We start from the raw sequence: 12162 nt of genomic DNA, 5'->3' as shown, positions 1-12162 counted from the left end.
ACTCTACTTTTAGAAGAGAAAAAGCAAACCTCATCCCGCCTAAATAATTTCTTTGTGCCATATTTATAATCAGTTTAGATTCAGGCTAGCTCTACTTATCCCAAAAGTGAATGCACTGCTTTGAGATATAGTGATTCTCCCTTCCCCAGAAGAACATGGTTGGACCAGATTGCATCTAAGAATAGCAAGGCACCAGGAAAAGAGTACTGATCTTGGAATGAAAAAAAAACTTCTGCCACTTACCACCTGTATGACCCTGAGCAAGTCCTTTGAGCCCTTTAGGCTTCATTTTACCCATTTGGAAAATAAGGAGACTAGACTACATGAACTTTGGAGTCCTTGTACCCCAGAATAGTGGTCTATAGTCCTATGAATCTATGATTTAACACCCATATCAATTATGACTTTTTATGACTTGGAGGTTCTGTAACTCACTATTGTCTAGCACTTAGCATGGGAAGTAATAGATGCTTAATCAGTGTTTATTAATTACTGATTACTACAAAAATAGTGGAGAAGATGTACACACACACACATATATATATGCAAGTTGGGGCTAACTTAACAATTATAACATTAGGTAGCTAGGGAGATATTTTCTGAACTTTACATCATTCTACAAAACTAATATCCATCCCTATGTCATTTCTTCCTGTAGCTGGATCTTGGAACTCAGCTATTTGAAGTCATTGCTTGTCTGATATATGACAGCCTAGACTGGAGACGACAGTATCTGAACTACTTAGATAATATGAAACTTATTAATATCCCACAAGTCTCATCTGACAGACCTCATCTGGAAATCCCTTGGACTCCTGAGGTAGCATAGATTCTTTTTGTTAAAGGATTAAAGAATTAGTCAGAAAAGTTTGTTTTCTTTATTTCATATATATATGTATGTATATATATATATATATAATATGTGTGTACATATACATATATATCTATCTATTCATATATATGGCAGAATGTTGTATAAAAGAATAAGACATGAAAATATCTGAGATAAATTGGTGGCTTTTCAAGAGGTCAACAAAAGGAAAATGGGGTGGGAATAGCAGCAATAATCTCAGGCGCATCTTTAAACAATGTGGGTATGAATTGCCAACCCCCTAATCTCAGGACATTTGATGTCACCCAAATGTCACAATGATGCAATATTAAACTTTCATTTCAATTTTACTTCCTATATCTAATATTTAATAGGGGAAGATTTCCCTTTCAGCAATCTCATTATGGCCCAACACTTGGTCAAGCCTAAGGTTGTGCTATACAAGAAAAGTTCCTAATGTTCTTCCCCTCTATAAAATCAACTAATCAATCAATAACTTTGATCAGAAAAGCAGAAAGTAATCCTTTCTATAATGAACTCCCCCTGATTCTGAAAGTTTCCCACCCACTATAGACTAATAAGGCAGATAATTTGGGGAGGTAGATTTAATGACACTGACTGAATGTTATTCTTAAAAACATTATCTTACCAGCAATTAAGAGCATTTCTTTTGCTCAAATTGCTTAGATATTTTTTTTGGTGATTCTTTTAGGGAGCATCTGCAAGTTCAGCTGCTATTTCAACAAAGAAGAAACCACAGGTGGATGATTCACAACTAACACGAGACAGTATGTATGAAACTTTGCAGGTTCAGATTCAGTTCAGCTCAACACTTCAATAAAACAATCATTCAGTTCTTACACTATACACATCATTGTGCTGTGTATTGGAGAAACCAAGACAAAAAGAAAGCATGATCTTCATTTGATTTTATTCTTTTGGGGGATACAAGGTGTACAAAGATTAGAAAATGCAAATAAATTTGGGGAAAGAGTGGAGCAGATTAGCAACTGGTGGAATTGGAGCTTTTCAGAAGTGGTGACCCTGAACTGAGCCTTGGAGACAAACAAAAACTTTGAGAGGTATATGTGAATGGATTTTTCATGTTAGGTGAGCAGAAGCAAAGGAGGGCACATACATTCATTTATGAGATGCTGAGTTTAGTTTGAACATTGACTATGTGAACAAGAAAATCAGTAATTCAGAGGATTTTTCTTTAGAGGGAAGCAATTATCCCCAAATTTCTTTCTGATATCTCTTGACCTCTTCTTTTCAATAACTCTAGTGTAGCAAAGATTTCCCCTCATGAATGAAATACTATGAGAATATTGCTTAATACTACAGTGGATCATTTCTGTTGTACACAATAGGTTCCATGTCTACTGAAGTGGATATGAGATATTACAATGACTTGATGGAACAAATTCCTGAAGAATTCATTTCTGTGCCTTTGATACTTAATGGCATCTTGGAACAGGTGAGTAATTCCTCATAGTTATTCTCCAACTTTATGACCTTCAGCAAATCATTTAAACTGTCACCTGTGAATCAAAGAATGAGTTATAGTGATTTTACTTGCTCTTTAAACTGTTTTTTTCTGTTTTTACTTGCTTCCTGAAACCCCTCATGAGGATAAAAATGAAGTAATGCTTATGAGAGGGATAAATTTTTAATTATCTATAAAAAGGAATGGACTTGGAATCAGAAACCTTGAATTCAATTACCAATTCTACTTTCTGTTATAGGACTTTGGACAAGTTATTTAACTTGGGCCTTACTTTCCCATATTTAAAATGAAGGGATTGGTTTAGATAGAGGTCCCTTTTAATGCTATAAATATGATCTTAATGAACTCAAGAACCAAACCTATTTTCTAAGACTTCAATAAAAGAAAGTGATTAATAGATGTTCTCACCTCTACACAAGAGTGGAGTTGGCAAGAGCTTGAGAAAGAAGAAATCCTGGTTCTTCTGGCTACTAGTTTCCAGAGAGGATACACTCATTTCCAGGTTCTTTACAAATACAGCAGATAGGTCAAAAAAGCTGAGAACTCAAATTGGAAAATTAAGAGATCATTAGTAATATTGGAGAAAATAATTCCAGTCAAATGATGAAGTTAGATACATATTGCAATGGATTGAGAAGATGGAAGTGCATCGGAAGAGAAGACAATGAATATAGACAGCTTTCTCTAATAATTTCTCTGAAAATGGGAAGGGTCTTATAAGATATAGATTGAGGGAATGGTAGGGCCTAGTGAAGATTTGTTAAAGAGCAAAAGAGATGATGCAAATATATTTGAAAGTAGAAATTCTAATACATAGGGAGATGTTGAAGATGATAATAAATCAGGGGAACAGTGATAATTGAATTTGTAATATGTTGGAATAGATGGGAGGCAATAAGACCCATGGAATATGCAGAAGGATTAGTCTTGGTAGGAAAAAGGCTATCTCTTTATTAGAGACTGCAGGAAAGAAGCAGAGAGATGGAGATGATATGAGGGAGTTTTGAGATGAAGAGTAAAGGGAATATACAGAGAATGTGCATTCAATTTTCTCAAAGGAGGTGGGTAGTATAGGGGTCTTAAGTAAAGAAAAGAAGATTAGAAATAGTTTTTGTGGGGAGTGAGTTAGGAAATTGATTAGAGTAAAAAATAAAAGAACTCTCCAGATGCCATGATAGTCCAATTAAAACTGGTTGAACATGTAACATATGCAGGGATCACTACTGTGGGATTTCCTCTGGTTCCATTCATTAGCACATGAGAAAGATCAGAGGAAGTAGATAAGGCAAGTAATATATAGCTGAAATTTGGCATGGAATAAGGGGAAATAAAAAAGAGCATCAAATAAACAAAATTTGAGGACATCAAGAGTAGATTTGAATTGACTAACTGGGGTGAAGACTGGAAAGGGAGGAAAGTGAATTAAAAGTAGGAATAATGACCTATGAAAGTATTGAGTAGAGGAATTAAATGTTGAGTTGAGGGCAAGGAATGGTTTTTGGAGAGGTGAGACAAAGAGTTGGAATGATTAGCAGATTATGATGAGAGGAATATCAAGAATTTTTTTGTTAGTAAAATGGAACAATTATGGCTACTAGTAAGATCCAGAGTATAACCATCTCTAAGTCTAGATGAGATAGAATAAAGGAATAGGGAATGGGATTTAAGGAGAATGAAAAACTGGGACATTAGAAAATTTGAAAGATCATCAGTATGAATATGGAAATTTCCTGCTAGAATAGCAAAATTTAAAGAGAAGGGAGAAAGAATGGTCTTGTGTTCAATAACCACAACCACCATGATCTGGATTGGGTAGAAATTTTGAGAAGCTATGACACTCTAAAATAGCTGTAACAACATAAACAAAGTACATATAAATGCTAGAAAAGATAAAATAAAGAAAGGACTTTGACATAGACAATTAGCAAAGTACTTGTCACAATAAAAAGACTTAATAGAGCCTAGAAACCATCTCAAACATCACACCCTCGATCTACTTAACAGGCAAAGATAAATAATAGCTATGGCAAACCTATTTTTAAAACCTTTAGGAAGAAAATAATGGAAAATTATGAAAACAGTAGAAGATAGTGGAGGATTGTGAAATTATATTCCCTCATAACATTTCCATGTTAAGTGACCTCCTTCCCCCACCCCCACCCTAGTGATGGATTTTTGAGAGATCGTGGACAAAATCTCAGAGAATACAAAGATGTAGATGGTTTGCGATTTGTGCTTTCATAAATTGCACTTGTATTGATGAGATCTATTCATGAATTACAGTTTTAAAATATTATTAACCATAAAGTATTATATAAAATAATTATCTTCAAGTGAGACACAGTGATTAATAATATTCTAATCATCAGAGAACCAGCCTTACAAAATTTGGAAAATCTCTGTGCAAGTTGGCTTCAATAGTGATATTTGGTTTTAACCACAGCAGTTCTTAGAGATGTCTACTAAATAGAATAAGAATCTATATGAATAGAAGGAGTGTTCACATTAATGAAAATCAGGACTGTCTGAAATATTATAATATCAGTTATTACAACAATAATAATAATATTGTTGCTTTTATTTTGTTTCTTGATTACTTTATAAATATAAGCCAGCTATTTCCCTGCTTCAAAAAGGTCACTCTATTGCATCATCACAAGATCTATGTGTCCTTAAGTTCTTGAAAATTATGAGTTGTGACACAATTTCTAATGAGTTGTATGAAGCTAAAAGACTTTGAATATATTCTCAAATATAGACTAGATTATTATTTTCCAACTATCAGCCTAGCTAAATCCAGAAAATTCTCTGTTTTTCTTTTTCTATACCCTCTTGTAAATATCTCATTCCCTTTCCCCATTTTTTCTAACTCTCTTTTAAGATCCTTTCTGAAATCTTCCAAGAAAGTCTTGTGAAATAGCTCATATCATCCTATGGGGCTTCATCTGGATTTGATTTGCATTTAGAAACATCAGAGGTTGAGGTCTGTTCTCTCTCTCCATAAAAGCTGGCTATGGTCAGAGTTCTTCTTTTTTTTTTTTTTTTTTTTTTTTTTTTTTTTTTTTTTTTTTTTTTTTTTTTTTTTTTTGCTCATTTTTAAAGATTTGAGATCTGTTCTTAAGGCAAAGGGACAACAGCCACTTTAATTTGCCCTGGGGCAATTCTGTTGACTGATTTCTAGAGCTGGGAAATCACAGCCAGGTCCCATATTCTTCTGGGGCTCAATAGCTTATAATTTGCCTTTTGTATTTGCTTTTGGGTTTTACAGCAAATCTGCTGAACCACTAGTTTGCAACTAGGAAAGAATAGCCTAAGAGCCTCACAATAAATTTCCTGGCCTGGATGCCACAATGCTCTGGCTCCCTACCCCAGCTCCTTGCCCCGGGGTCCCTTCAGTGCAGTCTGAACTAAGCAGACTGTCTCCCTGCCTGATTGAAACAGATGTGTTCTAGAGAATTCGCAGATGAAGAAATTGAAACTATTTCTAGCCATATGAAAAGATGTTCCAAGTCATTATTATTATTCAGAGAAATGCAAATTAAAACAACCCTGAGATACCACTACATAGTGGTCAGACTGTGCTGTCAGACTGGCTAGAATGACAGGGAAAGATAATGCAGAATGTTGGAGGGGATGTGGAAAAACAGGGACACTAATACATTGTTGGTGGAATTGTGAATACATTCAACCATTCTGGAGAGCAATTTGGAGCTATGCTCAAAAAGTTATCAAACTGTGCACACCCTTTGATCCAGCAGTGTTACTACTGGATTTATATCCCAAAGAGATCTTAAAGAAGTGAAAGGGACCTATAGGTGCAAGAATGTTTGTGGCAGCTCTCTTTGTAGTGGCCAGAAAGTGGAAACTGAGTAGATGCCCATCAATTGGAGACTGGCTGAATAAATTGTGGTATATGAATATTATGGAATATTATTGTTCGGTAAGTAATGGCTGATTTCAGAAAGGCCTGGAGAGACTTACATGAACTGATGCTGAGTGAAATGAGCAGGACCAGGAGATCATTATGTACTTCAACAACAATACTATATAGTGATCAATTCTGATGGACCTGGCCATCTTCAGCAATGAGATGAACCAAATCAGTTCCAATGGAGCAGTAATGAACTGAACCAGCTACGCCCAGCAAAAGAACTCTGGGAGATGACTTAGAACCATTACATTGAGTTCCCAATCCATATATTTTTGCCCACCTGCATTTTTGATTTTCTTCACAGGCTAATTGTACAATATTTCAAAGTCCAATTCTTTTTGTACAGCAAAATAACGGTTTGGACATGTATACTTATTTTGTATTTAATTTATACGCTAACATATTTAACATGTATTGATCATGCCATCTAGGGGAGGGGGTGGGGGGAAGAAGGGGAAAAATGGAACAAAAGGTTTAGCAATTGTCAATGCTGTAAAATTACCCATGCATATAACTTGTAAATAAAAAGCTATTAATTTTTTTTAAAGAAACATATCTGTTCTGAAGTTTTTGCAAAGTATCTTCTTCTGGAAATGTATTATATTCCAAATATTTGTGGGTTCTGTCATTCCAAAATGAGGTTAGAGGCTTAATCTGCTATTGGTTTGAGAGAAGATTGGAGAAGGGCAGATAGAGATGTGTCTACTCTCCACTGTCTTGGCTCTATCCCCCACTCTCCATCCAGAGAATTCTCAACTAAGATAGGTATAGGATAATTAACTTTCTTATCATTCTCATATATTATCTATCAATCTTAAAGGAATTATGATCTGTATCTTTGGAGACAATGTCCTATCAACATAGCTTCTTAAATTTTTGAAGGATTCCATTTTTCTGGAGTTCAGTTTCATGATTTTCTTTTTTGTTAGGACTAAGGATTTCATTGATGTGGGGGAATTCCTGGGAGGTGTTTCCTTCCTGTACTACTTTCATCTCTTTTGCAATTTACAGTATCAGATATCTGAGGCACTGAGAGGCTGAATGATTTGCCCATGGTCACATAGTATATATTCTGTACTTGAACTCAAATATTTCTGACTTCTTAGACTTAATTCAACTATATGATGTTGCTTTAGTATCTCCATTTTATCTGAGCATTTTACCTATTGATTAATTGCAAAGTTTAAAAAACTAATATATAGACATTGAGATTTTTAAGAATAAAAGTGAAAGTTTAAAAAAATACATTATACAATCTTATTTCTGCAGCAGTAATGCTTCTCATTGTATAATTGTATTTCCCCACTTATTTTCAAAATTACTGATCCTCTGCTTGCAGCAACTATTTTATTTTTCTCTGAGTTATGGAATTATATATTTCACCAAAGAACTGATTATTAGGATGTCTATCTCTTGAGGTAAAATGAATACCTTGCTTATATTTTAATAGATAGTGGCAACAGAGAATGAACTTCTCCCACCTAGCTTATTGCCACCCACGCCCAGAGAAGATGGGTTGGATCCCAGGATTGCAGCTCACATCGTATCCATCCTTCCATCTCTGTGTCTCACAGAGGCTGAAAAAGAGGTAACTATGGGTTCATGTTTTCCCATTCACCCCCGCTAATGGAAAAATCTACAATCCATTTTTAAAATTTAATGTGATTTTTCCATTAAATAGAATCTACATCATATATTCTTACCCGAAGATGAGAGAGAGAAAAAAGCAGATGAGAAAGGTCCTCTCATACTGAACTATCATGATGCCCAAGGTCACAAGAAGCATGTACTAAGGGTAAATATTATTAATAGTATTATCATTATACTTATAATGTGAAACACCTGGAACAGTGGATAGAAAACAGGAAAACCTGGGTTCTAATCCTCACTTATGACATAGTGGATATATGATCTTGGGATAATCATTTGACCTCAGTGTTCTCTTCACAATTATAAATTATAGAAAAGGTTCTGACCTATTAAAAGAGTTTTCTCAATCAAAAGTTCCCTAAATTAAAGGTACAGGATCCAATTTCTATCTTCCATGTAAATACATGAAGATGATGATAATGGTGATAGTTTTGGGGGCAATGAGATGGATGACAGAAATGATAATGTTCTGATAGAAATAATAATGATGGTAATTATGGTGATGATAAATGATGTGTTGGTGGTAATGGTGATGAAGGTGATAATAATGGAAATTATGATTATGGTGATGGTGATGATGATAATAATTATAATGAGGGTAATGGTGATGATAATGGTTAAGATGATGGTGATAATGATAAGATGATGGTGACAATAAAGGATATTTTCATGGTAATGATGATGGTAATGGTTATGGTGATAGTGGTGTTGATGATGATGATACTGATAATTATGATGATGACAATGCTTATGATGATGGTAATAAGATGATGATGATGATGGTGGAGTTGGTGGTGGTGGTAAATAATCTGTTGTGGTGACTACTGGTCTGGGAATCAGGAAGTTCTGATTTTCAATTTGACTTCTGTCAAATATTAAATTTGTGATTCTGTGTAAGCAATTTGGCTTCCTAGTGTCCTAAGCAATTCTCTTTAAGATAAGAAGTTGAAGAAGGGATGCCAATTTATTTTGGAAGAAGGCATTTCTTCATTGGATTTCCTTATACCACTGAAATTATAATTCTACATTAATCATAATACATATATTGAAATCATTCCCCACTTTACTCCCAAATTAGTTCCTCTTTTTCCCTTTTTAAATTGCTTCATATATATTTATCATTGATTTATATGTTATATAAACCATATGTAATATGCATATACCTATATCATATCACATATGAATATGTGAATAAATATTATATTAACCCCAGCTTCTTAAACTGATTTGTGACCCCATATGGGGTCTCATAACTGAATGTGGGGATCATGAAATTATGATCTATTATCTATGATCATTTTATTTGTATGCCTTTTTATATGCCTATATAACCAGAGTCATATAAAAAATTTCTAGAGTATTAATATGTCATTAGTGGAAAAAGTTTTTATGTAAATTATATATAATATGCATATATTTGCTTATATAGAACTTATAAATTTGTAACTATTATTACTAAATTGCCATTAAATATTAATTATTATTAAATTTCCCTACTCCCACAGAGCTTTCATTCTAATGAGGGAGATAGATAGATAGACAGATAGATATAGGTTTAGATACATGTAAAGGAAATAAATACAATGTAGTTGGATATAGGAAAGTTTGAAAAGTAGGGCACTAACAGTTGGGTAAATCAGAAAAAAGCTACTTGTATTAGGTGGTCCTTGAGCTGTATCTTGGAGAAAAAGAAGTAATCTATGAGATAGTGTTAAGAATGAAGGTCAGAGAGAAGTGGGATCCAGATAGGTTTCATTGAGCTAATATTATGGGTAAGAGGAATATATGAGAAGCTTTTCCAGCAAGATCAGGGTAAAGCAAGAGTTCCATTACTACTGCTATTATTTCATGTAATGCTGCAAATACTAACTAGAACAATAAGACAAGAAAAAACAATTAGCAAATAATCAAAAGCAAAAATGAAATAATTTTCTTTTTGCAGATGATATGATGATATACTTAGAGAATTCTAGAGATTCAACTAAAATTCATTTAAGCAACTAATAACTTCAGAAGAGTCATAGGATGTAAAATGAATCCTTATAAATTATCAACATTTCTGTATATTAATAAGAAAATTCAATAGAAAGAGATAGAAAGAGAAATTTCACTTAAAATCATTACAGAATGTATAAAATACATGAGTCTACCTACCAAAACAGGAATTAGATGAATGTAAGTGCAAAACACTCTTTAGAAAAATAAAGACAAGCCTAAATAATTAAGAAATGTTAATTTCTCATGAATAGATCAAGCCAATAAAATAAAATGATCTTACTTTATAAATTGTTATTTATCAAATTACTAAAGAATTGCTTTATAAACCTAGAAGAAATAATAAGGAAATTTATCTAAGATGGATAAAAGCAAATAAGATTTTAAAATGGCCAGAAGGGTGTCTAGCAATATAGTATCTCATACTATATAATAAATTAGTAATTAACAAAATGATTAAAAATAGAAAGACTAAACAGTGGAACAAATTATGTACACAATATATGCAAGCAAATGAACACTAATATTCTAGTGTTTAAATTAACCCCAAAATCCCAAGTACTCCCAAGTACTGGGACTTATTATTCCATAAGAATTGCTAAGATTGCTAGACAGCAATCCGCCAAAAATTAGGTTTTGGTCAACACCTCAGACACATCAAGATTAGCTACAAATAGAAATATGACTTGGATATAAAAGGTCAATAACAAATTAGAGGAGCAAGAAACTTACTTTCAAATCTATAAAAAGGCGAAGAGTTAGTGATCAAACAAGGGAAAAAGAGTATCATAGAAGATAAAATGGATACTTTTGATGACATAAAATGTAAAAATTTATGAACAGACATAATAAATACCCCTAAAATTATAAGGGAAATAATTAAGTCAGGGTGGAGTAAAATTTCTCATTTCCAAGGTAAATAAGTAGATTCAAATGTATAAGGCAATCATTTTCCAATTAATAACTGATCAAAAGTATGAACATGAAAGCTTTCAACAACCATAAGAAACAAATGCTACAAATCACTGATAATTAGGGAAATACAAACTAAAATAAGTAGAACATTGCATTTTGTATCGACAATGATGACAAAAAAAAAAAAAAAAGACAAACATTGGAGAGTCAATAGGAAAATAAGGCATGTTGATGCACTAATTGACAATTTCCAGTGAATTAATTTACAGAAAAGCAGTTTTTAATGTATGTTCAAAAGGTCACTAACATATGCAAACCCTCTGACCCAGTAATAGCTCTGCTATTACTTTGAGCTAAAAAGCTCAAAGATGAAAGGAATATGTATGTTTAAAAATATTTTCTCAGGGGTCCTCAAACTATGGCCTGTGAGCCAGATGCAGTAGCTGAGGACGTTTATCCCCCTCATCCAGGGCTATGAAGTTTCTTTATTTAAAGGCCCACAAAACAAAGGTTTTGTTTTTACTATAGTCCAGCCCTCCAATAGTCTAAGGGACAGTGAGCTGGCCCCCTGTTTAAAAAGTTTGAGGACCCCTGAAATTTTAAAGCAATTATATTTGTAGTAGCAAAGAACGAGAAGCTAAAGAAGTATCAATTAATTGGGAAATTGGCTGAGAAGATTATGGTATATAAATGTAATGGAACACTATTGTGATATAAGAAATAATGAAAGGGATAGGTTCAGAGAAATATGGAAAGACTTGTATATGCTAATGCACAATGAAGTAAGCAAAATTTATATTGTTAAATATAATCATTGTTAATTTTTTTTAAGTTTAAAAGATTTAAGAACCCTTATCAATAAAATGATCAACCATGATTCAAGAAGATTCACCATGAACTATGCTATCCATCTCTTGATAGAGAGGTGATATATTTGAGATGCAGAATGATTTTTAAGAATACAGAACAAGACAAACATTTTGAAGAAAAACTGCAAGAATTTGTTTTGCTTGACTGCATACTTGTTTCAAGGATTTTTTCTATTCATTTTTTACTTTAAATGGGTATGGATAAGAAGGAGATAAAAATAAATGCTTATTAATTGAAAAACAAAATGAAGAAAATGTGTAGGAAGTTTCATTTGAGCTAAACATCAATAGAAAGCTAAGGATTCGAAGACGTAGAGGTGAGAGAACAGTGCGTTTCAGAAATGGGTCAGCTATTAATTCACTAAGGAAAATAACTTGGGCTTGTCTCTTGTAGAAATGAACCAGCAAAGATGAAATCATGAGTTGAAATCAAAATAATTCAAAATTATAAATTTAAGTTTAT

General features: G+C 33.2%; 1 protein-coding gene across 2 annotated transcripts in view; it reads left to right on the top strand.

Annotated features, from left to right (window-relative positions):
- The window catches only part of SPAG17 (sperm associated antigen 17), a 236943-nt gene that overhangs the window by 100325 nt on the left and 124456 nt on the right, over nucleotides 1–12162 (top strand). For both annotated transcript variants that reach the window (XM_031967380.1, XM_031967379.1), the window contains exons 8-12: nucleotides 659–820; nucleotides 1545–1620; nucleotides 2203–2309; nucleotides 7721–7858; nucleotides 7952–8065. In XM_031967380.1, coding sequence (XP_031823240.1) covers nucleotides 659–820; nucleotides 1545–1620; nucleotides 2203–2309; nucleotides 7721–7858; nucleotides 7952–8065 — 597 coding nt within the window. The remainder of the gene's footprint in view (nucleotides 1–658; nucleotides 821–1544; nucleotides 1621–2202; nucleotides 2310–7720; nucleotides 7859–7951; nucleotides 8066–12162) is intronic.

Source organism: Sarcophilus harrisii, chromosome 4 (genome assembly GCF_902635505.1).
Source record: "Sarcophilus harrisii chromosome 4, mSarHar1.11, whole genome shotgun sequence".
Lineage (NCBI taxonomy): Eukaryota > Metazoa > Chordata > Mammalia > Dasyuromorphia > Dasyuridae > Sarcophilus > Sarcophilus harrisii.
Note: the sequence above shows the minus strand (reverse complement) of the source record. Positions and strands in the feature narration are given on the sequence as shown.